The 17,143-nt window shown below is 42.6% G+C and overlaps 1 protein-coding gene across 1 annotated transcript in view; it reads right to left on the bottom strand.

The window, feature by feature from the left end:
* Positions 1-17,143, bottom strand: part of dnah9 (dynein, axonemal, heavy chain 9) — a 209,517-nt gene that overhangs the window by 21,603 nt on the left and 170,771 nt on the right. The window contains exons 71-74 of the mRNA XM_049562910.1: positions 11,209-11,436; positions 8,494-8,685; positions 8,150-8,341; positions 3,373-3,543 (exon numbers count right to left, since the gene is read on the bottom strand). Of these exons, the coding sequence (XP_049418867.1) occupies positions 3,373-3,543; positions 8,150-8,341; positions 8,494-8,685; positions 11,209-11,436 (783 nt within the window). The remainder of the gene's footprint in view (positions 1-3,372; positions 3,544-8,149; positions 8,342-8,493; positions 8,686-11,208; positions 11,437-17,143) is intronic.

The following is a 17,143-nucleotide window of genomic DNA, read 5'->3' on the forward strand; positions in this document are numbered from 1 at the left end:
CTGATACTATACGTGTGATACTGTGAGACTATGCGGAACAAGATGAAAATTTAAATCCTACAGCCGCTAAGACAAAAAAAAATGGGGAAGCTGTATGTTACTGGTTGAAAAACTTTCAAAATTGTTGAGACATTATTTGGTGACTCTCTGGTATGGGAGCTTAATGCATTCACTTGAGAAAAAAAAAGTATGCGCCCAGTTTTTCCGAATTAACGAGATTATTATCTCCCAAGGTTTGCATGGAAAAAAGCTTGTTTTACTGAATTAATGACATAATAATCTTGTTAATTCAGAATAACATGAGCAGAATTTTGAACTTTGTCAATGCTTTATGCTTTTGCACATTGGGGCCACTTTAGAGTCCTGAGGGAAATAAGGGTCAAAGTAACCAAACAAATGCAGTGAATGATGATAGAGCACCCCAGACCATGCAATATTTTGCCAACACTGCCTAAAGTATAAGGTTTTGAATAAGTTATGTCTGAACTGACGATGCATGTATAATCAAGATTTGTTTTTGTCACGGCTAAAAAAGTTTCTGAAACAGGACTCAGATCCTAGAAAAGCATGAGGGAAATAAATCAAAAAGTAATCAAACATACCTGAATCTGAGAATAATGGAACTGAAATCACTTCAAGCCTGCAACCTGCATCACACTGATTCAACATATTTCGTAAGGCCAAAAGTATTTCCCTGTTTGAGCTGTAACGATTAGTCCATTATTCTAATGACCTTAAAAAAATAGAAGTTAAAAGTTAATCTGCAATCTAAATAATTTACAAAATTAATCTGTGTGAGGATTTGCTGCTTTTCTTTGCCATATGTAATGGTAAACGTCACGTCTTTGGGTTTTGGACTGTTGGTTAGATAAGACAAGACGTCCAAATGCATCACCTCAGCCTGTGGGGAATTATAGTGAGAATAATTCCTGAACTTTATTACAATGTTAACAAAATTAGGAATCTATTTATTGAGAAAATAACTGGCAGATTATTAGAAAATTAATATTATTATCAGTTACTTGTCTACATACTTGAGTGGGGCTGCTTTTCCTGATTTTCATCAGGCCCCATAGAACTAACTAAGTGAAATGTGGTACAACATACAATGATACAGTGTCATATGCTTCAAACGCTGTGGCAACAGATATCTGTGTCAACATGACAATGCCTTTGTGCACAAAGCCAGGTCTTGTAGATTGTATCTAGATATGATTAAACCTGACTACATTTACACTTGGTATTAATATGTCTCCAGTGTCCACACTGAGACCCGACTGAGATCTTGCTCAGCCCAGCTCAAACAACCCAATGGTTGTAGCTCTTTTTCATCATTTATTTAGCCATTGCTTCAGAAATCGCTCATTTGCTATATAAATTGCCAAGTTTCACTTGTGTATTTTGGTTGGACCAAATTGAAAGCAGACACTTAGTCTTGTCTTGACTTCATTCATAAGAGTCTTAAATATCGATAAGCTTTCTTGCTGCTTTCTGGCTAGTCGCTTAGCTTGTTAGCTGGCTAATGGCTGCTACCTCACTGGTTTGGAACAAAGGCTATATAACAAAGATAGACAACATGACAGCTCCCCAGAAGTGCAGTACAGGTAATAAACCCCGCCCCCTGTGTTAGAGAGACATGGACCAAACTATAGATCACAATACAGGTCAAATAAATTGACAGCCAATGATGGCTTCTGTCATTCTAGGTGGTTCTCATGATGCTCGTGTTTATTCAAGTGTTTCCTTTCCTAATTAGTTTGGTTTTAATTAGTTCTTTGATGCTATAAAAAGGGGTTTGATGTCATGATTGAAAGCTGAGAGCTGTGTGTGTTGGTGTTCTCGTGATCAATGGCGCTGCTCCAGTTGGTTGGATGGGTGTATGGGTGGGAACTCCACAGTGCAGAGACTGCTACTACTCAGACTTTGCCAGCAAATGGCATCACCAGCGCAAGTTGGCAGTGGCTATATCTAGAATATTTTGGCTTTATTTTTGTACAGTGGGGCTTAGTGGAGACACTTCTTCCATCTTTATATACAGTCTATTGTTTGGAACAGACGTGTGTAATTCAGTGTGCCCACGTAGTAGGGCTGTACGGCATATGCGGTAGACGGTAGAAATGATATAAATTTGGCCCACGGTAGAGATTTGTGCTCTACCGTCCTATCGTCGATGACGTCATCGCACCTCCCTCAGTGTGAAAATGGCTGCGAGCACAGAGACAACAGAGCAAGAGGAGCTGTTTCACATCCGTGATTTAGCGTAGCACGTGCAACATGTGTTGCTGGAGAACTTGTGAGTGAGTGAGTGAGTTAATGTCTTATGAACAGCCCCGGACTTCTCAGACTCTTTTAGCGACTTACCGCTCAGAGGGAACTCGTTCAGCGTCTCTCCCTCTCCTCTCTCGCCGTGCGCACACAGGAGTTGGTTTGTCATAAACCTTTGGTAATGTAAACCTATGTGACGCTAGGGGCTCCACAAAAAACTCCATATGTGAATGTGTGATAGTTGTGGTATCACAGCAGCCTGTCACAGGTTACAGCGTGATGATTAGATTAGAAATGGCAGAGCATAAAGGTCCAGGTGGAAAAAACACAACTCAGTCATTTAGGATTTTGCTAAAAGAAGGAAATTACCTTTTGATATAGATCCCAGGGGACATTTTGCACCATAGAGTACTGGGTTTTAATTTTGAGTTTTGAGATCTGCATTCTGCACAATAAATGCTCTAAAAGATACATTATATCTTTGCTTTTGTTGTTGTTGTTGTTTTTTTTATCAATTCAGCTTTGCTAAGGGACTACAAAACCCATTCAGAAACACTTCTATTATAACTTTTACACTTAAATTTATACCGCGATATATACCGTTACCGTGAAGGGATTCGATTTATACCGTGATATGAATTTTAGGTCATACCGCCCAGCCCTACCACGTAGTTGTTTTATTTGGATTGAAAACCCAACTGCTTTTACACTTGTGTTCAATCTGGTCACAATTCATCCCTGACCACCTCCGGAGTTAGTCTTGAATCACAATCTGTCCTCACTGCATTTGGGTGTTTTTACTCCTGTACTTTGATGTGGTCAAGCCCCATCTGATCGCAATCTCAACACCCAAATGTATTTTAATGCAAGGTGTTAAGGGGTCAAATATATTTTTTTCCAGCTTGGTGTGAAGGAACTTGATTTGCCTGCACAGTGGCCTGACCTCAACCACATTCAACACCTTTGGGATGAACAGAAACATTGAATGTGAGTGAAGGGTGTCATAGCAGCAGATTGAATCCAACAGATTCGGAGTGGGATGTTCAACAATCACCTGTGCATGGTTTCCTGCATACTTTTGGACATGTAGTACATGACAATACAGACCTTTTCCTCACGCGTCGTCCCGCCACCCTCACCGCCACCTCCGTCCCTGGGTTGCATTTCCAGCACCGTGCGAAAAAGCTTCTCTGAGGTTTGTGTGAGGAAGCCGATCTCAGCATTGGGATGAAGGCCGTACAGGTAGGGCGACTCGGCAGGTAGGGTTTGGTCAATGTACTAGAGCAGAAGAAATCCATGTCAGAATTGTGTAGAACTCTTGTATCATCAGAAATCTTGACCCAGATTCATGGATTTTTGTGGGTTAACTCAGATTTTAAGAAAGTTTAAGGTTCTGTGAAGCCTGAGCCTGTCTGAACTGTCTTTTTCCTGAAAATAAAGATGATATAAGTATGTTTTTGACGTTAACAGGACAACATTTAAACTAATACTAACTGAGCCTTCGATTAATTTACATTAATAGCATAAGGATTGGCAACTCCTATTACTTCTGGACTGAAAAGTAGCAAAGTCTTTTTTTCTCTCATATGTTTCTTCTAAAGTACTGCTGACAAAGGACAAGAATGGAACCATATAAATGATGAGGTATTTCTGGGTGAGATTCAAACACTCAGGATCAATTGACAGACTGTTAATGACCATAACAAGGGGAAGGAAATATGGCATTTTCCATCTGCTGGTCCATAATGAATATCAATATGCTTTTAAGTTAGTGCAGATGAAAGTGGAAGCTCAACTGAAAAAGGCTGCTTTTTTGTGGGGCACTTACATTATATAAAAAAAGCTCTTCTAATCATAATGTCCTGATGAAAGTTTTGATGGAAAATATATTGGCCTTTAATACAGAAACACTTTGTAGTCAGCTTGTTTGATCTCCTCTTTTTGCTGGCTAACTTTTGCTGATTGCATACACCTGTATATTGTTGAAAGAGGAGTAAAACTGCTGAGTCACCTTCCCTCTTCGTGCCTATCCTATCCCGCTTCTCTCCTAAATATACTGTAAGCTTGTTCTGGATGTTTGTGAGGGAGGCAATGGCCTAACAGACCCCTGGGGACCCCAGGCCTTTACAGCTCCTGTTCTTCAGCCAAATCCCAACTACTCTGCCCTTGGCTTTGCTGTGTGGTGACAGCCAAATGTAAAATGCTCCAGTCCTTCCCACTGGAGCCACTATGACAGCCAGGATGTGCCCGTTGAGCAGCACCCAGACTGGGGGAAAATTAGATACAAGTCGTACACCCCACTCCCTCTGCCGCCTCAGGGAACTCATGGGGGAAATCTGGACTGTCGGCAAGAACACATTTTCTGAACCACTGTTATTCATATAAATGTTGGCAGTTGTCAGTTTTCCTTAAGGGACACCAGTGAAGCTGGTTCCAGCTGTCAGGGAATGAAGCTTAAAAAAAACACTCGAAATTCCAAACTGAAATAACCACAATATGCTTGGCCTTGCTTATTTACTTCTCTCTGAGAATGCTACATACCATCTGAGCCTTGATGGTGTGCTGCAGCAATTGCACAACCTACCTCATTTATGATTTTACCCTGTCAATCACGCTTTGTGTTAAATGATAATATAAAACAGATGAGGTGAGGTGAAGCAGTACCCAGATGATGCCTTGAGCTGTCATGAGTCATGTCTGAAGTTCTGTGAAGCAAGTTCAGGCTCAGTGATGTCAGCATTACCACTGTATTGGTGATCACATTGGGGAAGAAGCTAATAAATGGGCTATTTTTGTTTTTAACCTTTATTCATTCAGGGAGGTTTCAATGAGAAGAAGCCTTTCTTTTGCAGGAAAGTCCTCACATTCGCACAGTTACACACATACACACCTGAAAGCTGCCCTGTACAACCACTGTCTGATCTGCTGGCCACTTAGCAGCTCCTCTCAAAGGTTAAGGGCCTTGCTCAAGAGCACCTCAGTGGTGGTAATGAGGAAGGGGCAAGTGCTGCTTTTTCACTTACCCCACCCAGATTTATCCTGCCACGCCGCGGATTGAACCACTGACCTCCCAGTCACAAGCTCACTTCTCAACAGCCATATAAATTCTATAAATTTTAAATAATTACCTACCAGGGCAGCATGGTGGCTAAAGCCTGGATTTAGACTCAGTTCAGTCACAGCAGAGAGCATTTAAGCATCTTTATTAAATAGGTGGTGTTGGATGTTTGGTGACATTGTGACGTAGCCCAGTATCCTAGGAACTACATCTATACTGAATTGCTAAAGTAAAGTGTAGAGGTCGGGGTGTTGGATGTAGCCGAAAACAAGTCCAACCTTCATGCACAAGACTAAAGTTCATCATTATCCACAATCTGTCTTTGACCCTAACCCTGCATTTTAACTGCCTGACCCTCACCATGCTGTAGATGTGCAAAGACTGTAGATAGAAATAATTTTACAAAACCTAGGCATTGTGCATTACAAAATATTATCACAGAATGTAACTCATGTTTTAGCAAAATCATCTAATACTGAGGACCTTGTATGTTGGTGGAGTGACTATGTGTGTGTGTGGGGGGCATGCAGTGGATACTGTTGGTTTGCTTTATTCATGGCATAATGTATGAAAAGAGGGAAGCACTATTGGCATTAAGCTTTTAAGGGGCTGTATGCATGCCGCATGTTTAACTGCCTGGAAAACGTGAGGTTGGGTGCTTGGAGCTACTTTTGTGCCTTTTTTGAGCTAGCTTTCAAGAGCGTGGTGGCAGCTTGCATCTGAGGTTGCTAAGCAATCTTAACAAGCACAGTATAAAAGTCTTTCTACCTCATGCAGATATCTTATGCTGCTTTTACTCATTGCTGCTGTGATAAGGAGAGTTGTCAAACAAAATTTCGTTGTACAGGAATGTATAATGCCAATAAAGAATCTACCTGTTTATAAGTGTGTGGGGATATCGTCTTTGGGACAGATAAAAGGTTCTGGCAGCCCTGCACCAAAATGATCAACTTTTCCATATGTACCACAGACTAATATTTACGGAAGAAGGGAGAGATATTTGTCGCCTGTGACTGGTTTTTCCTCGTCACATTACATGTGGCGTGCGCTGCTGCGTTCCAAAAGTTGAACTCAGTTTTGTTGCTCTGGTGTTTGAGCGCGCCTGCTGCACGTCTACATTGAAAACAATGAATTTGAGGGTGCAAAAAACACAGGATGTGTAAGGTCTCTAGGTAATTCATGTTACAACATGTCAGTTACCTATTTACACATCAAGCAGACATGGAGCAACTCTTTAATGTGTTTTGTAACTTGGACTTTAAATTATTTGTATAATGTTTCTCCTTTTAGCTCGATTTTTCTCTCAACCAACCCCTGTTCACCAAGTAGCTGCTAACTGTCTGCAGTTTGGTGCTGTACAGGTGTAAGTTGGCTTTAGCAGAGTTGATTCCAGGTGTGGAACTAAATGGGGCTTAATGGGAGCAGTGACATGCAACCAAAATGATGATGATGTTTGTCTACATAAATTACAGTTCTGGAACAGATTGGTGTTGTTTGTCCTAAGGAATGTTGGGAAAGGCCCACCCACCTAACACAGAGGTACACACTGTAACTGCTAGTACAAAATCTAATCTTTACACCATTTTGTGGTGCATCTACATAAATATTTTGTGCGTTCAATGAGTCATCTGGTTCCACTTACTGTGACTTTCATGTCTCCCAACTTTCCCTGTTAGATGACTGTAAGAGTGTGCCAGTTAGACTTACTGGCAAACTCTTTCCACCCACAGAGCAGCTCCACCTCAGAGAAATATTTATATAACTCAAACTACAATCTGTTATGTCCCAGGGACCCATATGGGAAGAGTTTTATTGTTATTGATTTAGCATTGAATTGTAGAACTGTACACTGTACATGGGGGATAGGGATGGGGAAAAAACTTTTAATTATAGTGATTCAATTTAAGCAATATTAAACCACCATTAATTTGATGGAGGCCAAATAGGAGCCCCTTGGGGACCCCCCAGTGGCCCCGTGGAAACACCTGGTGCCACTGTTATAATCTTCGTATTTTCTTTTATTATAACTTTTATTGTATTCATTGCCTGAACTCACAATTTCTGCTTTTTCTATTCTGCTGTATCCTTTTGTGTTGGAGTGATTTTAAAGATGTTATGCTCATTTAAGGTTCATACTTGTATTTTGGGTTTCTGCATAATTTTTTTTACATGCTTTATTGTCCTCATACTGTCTTTGCTGGAACACCTGTGTTCACCCTGTGGCTACATTTAGGATCTGTCTCTTTAAGCCCCTCTACCAAAAAGCCCACTCTGCTCTGACTGGTCAGTGTTTTAAGGTACTTCTGTATCTCGGCATCTACAGCCAGGGAAATGACTGTAAGGGAGAACAGCGGCACAAAATCACCAATAAAAGCTTCTAAACACAACCTGACTGACTGAAATTAAGGTTTCCCTGATGATAGTATGTGGCTACATGTAGCTGTGCACTCACAGCTGGGGAATGACTGAAAAATGAAATGAAAAATCAACAGTAAAAGTTTGCAAACAATCTAGACATGTTCAAGCAGGAATACATTCCAAAACTGGAGAGAACTTAACAACATCAGCAACCAAGATGACATGTTTCCCTGATAATAGCATTTAGCTACATGTAGCTGCAGGCCTCTAGGAGCAGAGTTACGAGCGGATGACCATATAAAGAAATCACCCACAAGCTGACATCAGCTGGTCTCGGAAGTAGAGAAAAACATTAAAAACAGACTACTCAGAATGGCCTGACCTCTGAGGGTTTTGGTCACAGTCCCCTTTAAATGCACTTTTCATATAATCATAAGGCTCGTATTGCCTGATCTGAGTCCACCTCACCTGGTGGTAGCTGTTGTAGTCCATGTTTCCAGGCACAGCGAAGCCGGGTGCTAGGAACAGCTCTCCCTCCATCATCTCAGGCTTGATATATTCTTCCAGGTAGGTACGGCACAGACGGCGGTCCCAGTCGTCCGTGATGTGACCCCCGTACATGATCTCACCGAACAGGTAGCGCAGGTCATCATACGGCACCTGGGAATTTGAGACAGAGGGAATGCTGCATTGCTAGAAGGTGGCTTGTGGTGTTAAGCTAAGGTCACATGTGTTTAGATTTCCAATTAAGATTACAAACAGGGGGCTTTGTAATCCTTCGCGCCGGAATAAAAGAAAAACAGAACATCTACCTTAGGATTGGCCTCCAGGTAGTTGTAGAGGACGTTGATAGAAATGGTGAGGTCTCCAGTGTTAAAGGGGTATGATCTGTTCCAGCCCTGAGGACCAAACTTCCTCCTCTCTGCCACCACCGCATGGAAGTAGCACAGGGCAAACAAAATGCTCTTAAACTCATTCTCCCGTGCACACATTTCCAGCGTGTCCTGGAAAACAAAAAAGAGCGATACATATAAAAGACACACACTCGCCCCTCCTGAACTGTACAGCTGCATTAACTGAGACTCATCGGTGTGTTACAGGTAAAAAGTTGTGGCAGGCAGTCCTGTGATCTGTTTTATTTTGTCAAGTCCCCAGCGGTGCGGTGCACTAACAGACAGACAATGAGATGACTAGATGGCAATAAACCCGACAATGAGATTCCCTTTTAATTGTCACAACTTGTCAGGCGCTTTCAGCCTCCAACCGTCTCCTGGGCTCATTATTCCAGACAAGCAAATAAAAAACTGGACGTAAATGGCATTGTAATCTCTGGGGGGAGAGACAGTTAAATAAGCATGCCAATAACCCCTATGGAAATAGGGAGGCTAAATTCTCTTTATTCCAGCATGTGTCATGGTGAGTGCCACGGTGAAGGCCTTTTCACTTCCCCTGCTGCAGTGCCCTGGGGAGCTGACTCCTACAACGCACATGCACATACACACAAGTACAGTGAAGGCTGACTACCGCTCACACACATACACACACACCCTTTCAGAGATTTAGTTAATATTCTGCACGTTACTCCTCTGCTCAACACAGCTGAAAGAGATCCATAGCCTCCCTATTCATGACCTGTGGACTGGAGAGAAACGACACAGACCACACCGCAGAGAAGAGCACACATAAACACACACATGCACGCACATGCACTGAAAAACACACTTCAATATCTCTAAACTGACAGGTTAGGTCAGTGTATGCTTGAGTCTGAATAACCAGAAAACTTGACAAATAAACTGAATTAATCAATTTCAGCTAACAAGAAATTGCAAATATATAACAGCTTATTTTGCAACAGTATGATACATGTGTCATCTCAGTAAAAACCTCAGCCATTGTGCCAGGTGTTAACTTCAGCCCACCCAGACTTACAAGCTTCTGGGGTGGAAATAGGCAGCAGAGCTGTACGCCTCTCCCAGTGAAAAGGTCAAGAGGAAAGAAACTGTCATTTCTCTGGCTTAGCGCTGGCTTTAGCCACGCGGGTGGGCTATTACAGAGAGTTAGCCTAACATTGATTAGCTTTCACTGAGTACACATGACTGGAATATTCCCCCATCGTTACCTCAGTGGACCTCGCTGTGGGTCTGCATAAAGCAAGGCTCACAAGCACGTTACACTTATCAGGCAGATAGACATCGGCAAAGTAAGGATCGTGGAAATGGACTGGGAGGAAGCCGAGCACTCAGGTAATGGTGCGGAGGAAGATGCATTGGCAGCGAAGCACTGAGGTAATGGTATGGCTTAGATAGAGAGAAGAACTGATAAGGTAGAGGAAAGGGAGAGGCCACTGCAGCGCACTGATCCATTCTAACTATGGAGGCTATAGAAAGGCCCATGAGCATGATATTGTCTGGCCACTCTCCAATAACAAACACGAAAAGTAGCAGATAGACTTTGTTGTGATCTCAGTCCTCACATGACGTACCAACGACCCTCTGCGGACTGTATCCACACAAACATTTGACGTTGGCATGTGCTACGTTCACATCTGTCCTCCATGGGTCAGAAGCAATTCCAGGATGAGTGAAAGGTGACTCCCCACATCTGCTAGCTCCTACATTTCTGCAAATTGGCAACTTGATGAGAAATCTGGAGTGAAAATTGGCATGTGTTAACTCAACTGCCACTCATGGCAAAAAAAAACATTAGTCCTTCAGAGGAAGGTACCATGCATCAAAATTAAGTATCCATAACCTTCATATATTGAAGATCAACTGCTTCTTGAATCACTTATTGGAAAACAGTGCAGCTTCTGTTTTTAGTTACACGCTAGCAGGTGTGAGTCAAATGAATGAAACAATCTCAGATTTCCTTTCAAAGTGTTTTTTTCCCCACTGGGATATGATTAAAAGCCATTTCACTCTGAACATGGATTTTTGTCAATAACACAGAAATGGATTTCGTTATCTTCTATGAATGCTGGCATACCCCTGCAGAACATTCTAGCTGGGGAGAGAAATATTCAGACGTACCTTGATCTCATTGTTTGACCAATGAAATCCTTTGTTCCAACTGATGTCATACTGCAAGGTCATTGTAAGCTTCCCACTGTACAACACACACTGTGACAACTACCTCAACAACCAAATAAAGGATGATATATGGCTCGAGATCGACCAGCAGAGATACAATCAAGATGGTAATGTAGCTGATACGCACTTGCTAGCGTTTTAAAGTAGTCACAGAACAGGGCTGGCCACAAAAGCTAGTGTTAGTATAAAATTTACGGTCTTATTAGTTTAGGTATTGTGTATTTAATGTTAGACAGTCTTTATGTGGTTAGATTTTTGTTGTGTGAAGTGAACACAGGCACTATTTAGGAGGAAATTCATTAGGCCTTATTCATTTTAGTATTACCATTATTTTTGACAGCAATGGAACATGGCAATGTGGATAAATTGCATCACTGAGGATTTAACATTATCAGATAACTTCCGGAAATGACAACAAACCTTGGGGTGTATTACCTGGTTGAAGTTGTCCAGGGCCTTGTGCAGGTTGGCGTGCATGCCAGTAGGTGGTTCATTGGTGATCTTGATGGAGTTCTCCAGGATGCCCTGTGGGATGATGTGGCCCTCAGGGGTGGAGGAGGGCTCTGCACTGACAAACACCCTAAAGTTCTCATGGCTTCCCTCTGCGTGCTGCTCCAGAAGTTTCTCTAAAGTACCCAGCCAGCGAGCAACCAAGTGGATATTCTGCAGGGACCAAGATCAGCAAGTATAGGGTTAATAAGGAAAATTGCACATTATTGGTATAAACGACAGGCTAGTTGTTAGGCAAAATTAATTCCCCTCTGTGAGGGTAGAGAGCCTAATCTACACCCAGATAATGTTTTCTGTTGGATATCTGTGAAAGTCTGGGCTTTAATGGATAACACATAATAGCTTAATAAGGTACTTGATGCTGGAATTGCCCGTATAATTTATGTTTGTAATGACAACTAGCAAAAAAGAGCAATTAAAATGTTGCATATTCTCCTCTCTTCACTGTGACTTTGATGTGGCACCAAATTAACTGGTACATAGCACTTGAAACCCATTTCTAGGATGCTGACATTAAGCGACTGTTCTCCGGCGTAACTTCAGCCTGACTTTTCTGCATATTCATCTCTCAATGTGGTGCGGGCAGTGGAGCTGACTTGTACTATCACACAAGCATGGATGAGCTCAATTTTCCATCTCAACTGTCCTGACACTTACAGGATATCCTGTGAATGATAAGGAGTCAGCCAAGCCCCCCACATCTCACCATGCAGCACTGCCCATTCCCTAAATCTAATTACAGCACTAATAACTCCAGTCATTAATTCATAAGCCTCTTTACTTTCTCATTTCCCTTTGCTCTCCATATTTAATCTTCCTTATGATGGCTGAAGTTAGCCCTCTTTCCGAAAGACGGGACATGACAGGGAGAGGAACGTCAATTTTTTGAGAAAAAAGTTTCACATTCTGTGAGAGAGAAGTCCAGGAGGAGCTTGGAGCTGAGACGGGGATAAGTTAGTTTGCCTCTTGATGCCTTGGAGAATAATGAATGGTATACAAATTAAAAGTCTAAATTCAAGCGCTTTTTCATCAAGCCAGTACAACCCTTCCTCTTGGCATGTAAATAATTTGGCAATAAAGAGAGCCAACAGAGGAAGTCAGAGACTGCCTCAGAACTTGTCACTGTAATGAAACCATTCATCCTCTGGCTGCAGGGGAAGAGGAGGGGGAGGAAAGGAGAAAGAGAGAGAGACAGACCAGTAGGCAGACAGACAAACAAACAAGACAGAGGAGCAGCCACTATTTTATGGCTTTTTAATTAACTTTCAGGTGCAACATTTTTTTGTTCCCTCAACGTCTTCTTGATAAGGGCCTTCCAGCCCCTGTGATGACTGCGCTGATACTACATCAAAGAGTCACCTATTTACATAATAATATAAAAGTTGAATCTAAAACCCATTAGAAGACACCACTGGCAAGGTCTTTGATGCATTGCTATCAAACGCAACCTGAGGGAAAACACAATGGCACATCGAACTGCCTGTCACGCACACACACACGCTGGCTCATAAACAAGCAAATATAAACATGTGCAGGTGCACGCACACAATATTTCTTTTTCACACACACAAAAACACATTCGTCAAGGAGCGGCGCTGAGGACAGCTGCACAGCTGGGCTCCCGCGCTGAGGAGGCGGTGGCCCTGCAGAGGAGAAGCAGTCAGACTCCAAACTGACGTACGAACACAGCAAACAGGACTGAGGGACAAACAGGACTGCCGACACACTGCAGGCACCGACAACAAGACAGACTGCTGAGTCTAAATTTAAAAATGTCAGGGACAAATTCACAAATATGCTGAATTCACTTTGAGTATTGTGAGCTGTGAAGGTTTTTATTTTCAGTGGTCGGCTAACTCGCTGTTATACATTAAAATCCTATTTTATAGGAGCCATAAACAAATAAAAATACAAAGTTGGCTGCGGTCCAGCTGTCAGTATATAAAGGCTTAAATTAGGGTGGCCCTGAGAGAAATAAGAAAACACCTTCACCAATTTGACAACACGTGCAGTATTTAGACAGAATAGGGAAGACACAGCCACATACGAAGAAAGATATGGACAGAATGACACAAAGCATAATGTTAACTGTTTTCAGGGGGCACTAAAAAAAATGATGCATGTGACGCAAATTAACCTTGCCTAAGCCTTTTGCTTATTATTAGCCTGCCAATTCAAATAATCCTATGAAATAAACACAATAAATTGTGAAACTGGTATTTAACAGAGGTGTAGCTCCTTAAAGACTAGCCTTAGTGTGGGTGTGGCAAGTGTGTGGTTGAGAGAGAAAGGGTGACCGAAAGTAATGGTGGATGAGCTCAGAGCACAGGTGTTGCTGATCGGAGCAGAAAAGAAATAGAAACTACTAAGGTGTATTGTGATAAGAGACATCAAATCGCATGCGCCACTAACAATGGCTTAAGATTACACTTGGCCCAATTTATCTGCAGCACATCGGTATCCGCTGATATGTGCCTTGTTGACAGCCATCAGCCTATCAGCAAATAAGACGACATTCACCGATGGCAGTGGCCGATGTTTTTCTGTTGTGTCACATCAATTTTGCGCAGGCTAACAAGCAGGGCTTGAGACTATTGCTGTCCGGGGGACACTAGAAAATGTGCCCACGACAAACAGAGATCTTCTTCAGGACGCCATCGGCACTTAAGGACACAGTAAACCACTATTGTGTCACACTTGCATTAGCTGACTGGAATTCGCTTGTGCATTGATGCTGCACAATTACTGACTCATTTACCAGCTGTGTGGTTATCAGCTGACACTCAAGCCAATGCTGTTTGCTGCTGCAGCTCCCTGTCACAACTCCAACCAGCTCCTAGTCATCCATGCTTTTTTTTTTCTGCTGGCACATACTACCTGTCCTGTAATTTCAGATCCATCCACCCCCTTCTGCCCTCCTGTAACCCCTTTCCTGCCCTTCCCATCACCTGACCTTCCCCACCCACCTGCTCTCCTGTTCACACTTTCCCTCATCAGCCCTGCAGTAAAGAAACTGGCCCATTTCCATTCATTCCCTGCCAGATTGTCAACTGTGCTTACGTCTTAGATTTTCAGCCCTTTTTTTTTTCTACCTTCCTGACCCCCTGCCTGACCCTTGGAGTTAGGCCTGACCCCTTTTCAGAAGAGTTTGCTTGTATTCATCCGCCTGCTTGGTTTTGACTTTTTCCTGTGTTTGACCATGAGCAAACATGAAGTTTTATATAACCTGCTTGTCTCCAAGTCGTGGTTTCAAACCTGGTTGTTTACTTAGCCATTACACTCGCTCCACCAACCTGACCTCCTTCTTATGACATATGTTTTTTAGTATAGCTCCAAATGTATGAAGCTGTTTTTAGATTTCCCAGCAGAATCCTTGTTGTTGCTCTGACTCTTTGAAATCTCGCTCAAGGAGCAGAGCCCTTTCCACCAAATCTAAAGGAATACCCCTGTGATGTAACTGGACCCTGATTTAATACAGCTGTTTTTGTGTAGAGGAACATTGAGGATATCAGTAAAAGAAAACTTTAAAACTGGGATTTACAGTGGGGAAAATATTCCTGAAACCAGTGGCTCCTCCTGTTTTTGCAACAAAATTATAAAGAAGAGAAAATGTTGGTGATATGATTTATTATTACACTGCAAGATAATTCACATGACATTAATTAATTAAACAGAGCCACAATACTGATATTCTCAGGGTAGCTGAAGTTGTACAATTTATTCCTTGCCATCCTTGTAGGTTAGAAAGGGTCACCTCAGCATTAATAGTTAAAACGAATCTTGTCCAACTCTCAATGTAAGATTTAATAAAATGCATGACTTTTTAAAAAAAAAATATTAAAGCTGTCTTGTTCTTCCCTGTGCCGGGTTCAGACTACACCATATTATTATTTGTTAAAATTGTCTATGTCAGACTATAGTCATGAATTCTTGCGGTGACTTAGCCAAGAGCTGTGACTGTCTACACGTTGGTCCCTGACCAGTTGTAGCTTGCTGTCTTTTATGACCTGTGTGATGTCATCAGGAAGGAGGTGCTACAGACCAACTCCTGGAAACAAGAACGTAAACAATGGTGCCCAAAGCAGTGTGTATGACAAGCCCCTGGGAACAGAGCTGGGCATGGAATCCAATTTGACATTGTGGCCAAACTGTATAATTACAACTACTGGGTCTGCCACATGATGCCATGGTGCCCAGAAAGACTCTTTCCCATAGACTTACAATGTAAAAGAGATGTCTGTAAATCAGTGGATGATTTCTTTGAGGTACATCAAATTCCCAGTATGAAAACTAAACTAAAATTTTGAACATTCAACTCATTTATACTCCCTTTAGGTACAAAAATAGATGCGTCCATTTCAAAAGTTGTAAACATCACTGCCCTCATACTACTACCCCCATGCGTCCTTTATGATGGCATAGATACAGCCAATAGATGGCACTAGAGTCAAAAGCTTCACACAACAAGAAACGAGGCGACACTGGAGGAGGTCGTAACATTTAACCTTTAAATAGAGACAGCGCTGTCGACAGTGGTAGTCTGTGCAGCCATACAACGTTACATCCCCACATGTGGACAGAGAATTATTTTCACCATATAACCCATGCGTATGGTTTCACCATTATTTAAATTTCTGCGTCATCTCCTACAATCGTATCTTGCTTGAACTACACTACACTGCCTCCGCGATCACTGGTGGTAATGCTTTGTTTCATCCGTGTCAGCAAACTATCAGAAAACATGCACAAATACTGATGAAATGATCACAGAGTACGGACATAAGTCTCTATCTGTCTCCATCTCCATATTGAGCAAAAATGAGCCCTTTTCCCGCTAGTCAAACTTTTTTGGCTTTCATAGGGATAAACGGTGCCCCACCCCCAAAGCTGTATCCAGTTGTCTTTGTACATCCATGGTTCAAGATACTGGTTGTCTTGTGTTCAGAAAGACCTAAAAAAATGAGGTACCATGACAGCCAAATGGATACAGCACGTATGACATAGTCACAGCGTTCCTGGTTGCTGATATCTTGTGGTCTGAGCCCAGCATTCTAAAGTAATATGAAGAGAGGACATTGAGGGGGAGCATTTCTGTCAAATTGTCTCTCCTATCTCTGCTATCTGCACTTCTTTCTGCCAGCGGCTGCAAATGGGGTGGTTTTAGTAGTAAATGTGCAAAGATGCTTGAAAGTTTAGGCCACTTGATTCCCACTGTCTGGCCCATGTGGGATATTCAACTCCAATCTGCCCGATTGATTGCCTCTCCATCTCTGCACCTCTTCCCTCCCGATGGGCTGCTTTCAAAGTTTCTGCATCTCTGTCTCCGAGGCCCATCTGAGCAGGAGCTGCTGTTCTGCAGTATAATTACCCGTCAGCGAGGGGGAACCTGCCATTGACCCAGCCCTCCGCTGATGGAGCCGGCCTGGCAGCCGGAGAGTAAAGGTGGGCTGTGAGACAGGGGTGGGGGGTGGGCGGTGGATAGGTAGGTGGATAGCTGAGATGAGGAGGTGAGGAGGGGAGGAAGAGAGGGCAGGCTGGTGAGAAAGGTGGGAGGACTTGGGGATTGATAAGAATTTGATGCGGTTTGAGAAAATGATAAGACTTAAGTATGAAAGTTATGTAGCGGAATGAGAGGGTGGGAAGAGCGATAGAGAGAGAAGATGGAGCATTATATCAGGAGAAGATACTGTCTTGAAAAACAGGAGAGAAATGAAAATATGATACTTCCCCTCCCCTCCATTTTCCTCGCCCTCCCCGGTCAGTGCCATGGGGGTGGCTCTCAGCGGGCAGACAGACAGACAGCTGATGATAAAGCGAGTGGGAGGTTTGTTGCCAGAGGGACGAGGCCTTTTTAAGCCTA

This window comes from Epinephelus fuscoguttatus, linkage group LG20, assembly GCF_011397635.1.
Source record: "Epinephelus fuscoguttatus linkage group LG20, E.fuscoguttatus.final_Chr_v1".
Taxonomy (NCBI): domain Eukaryota; kingdom Metazoa; phylum Chordata; class Actinopteri; order Perciformes; family Serranidae; genus Epinephelus; species Epinephelus fuscoguttatus.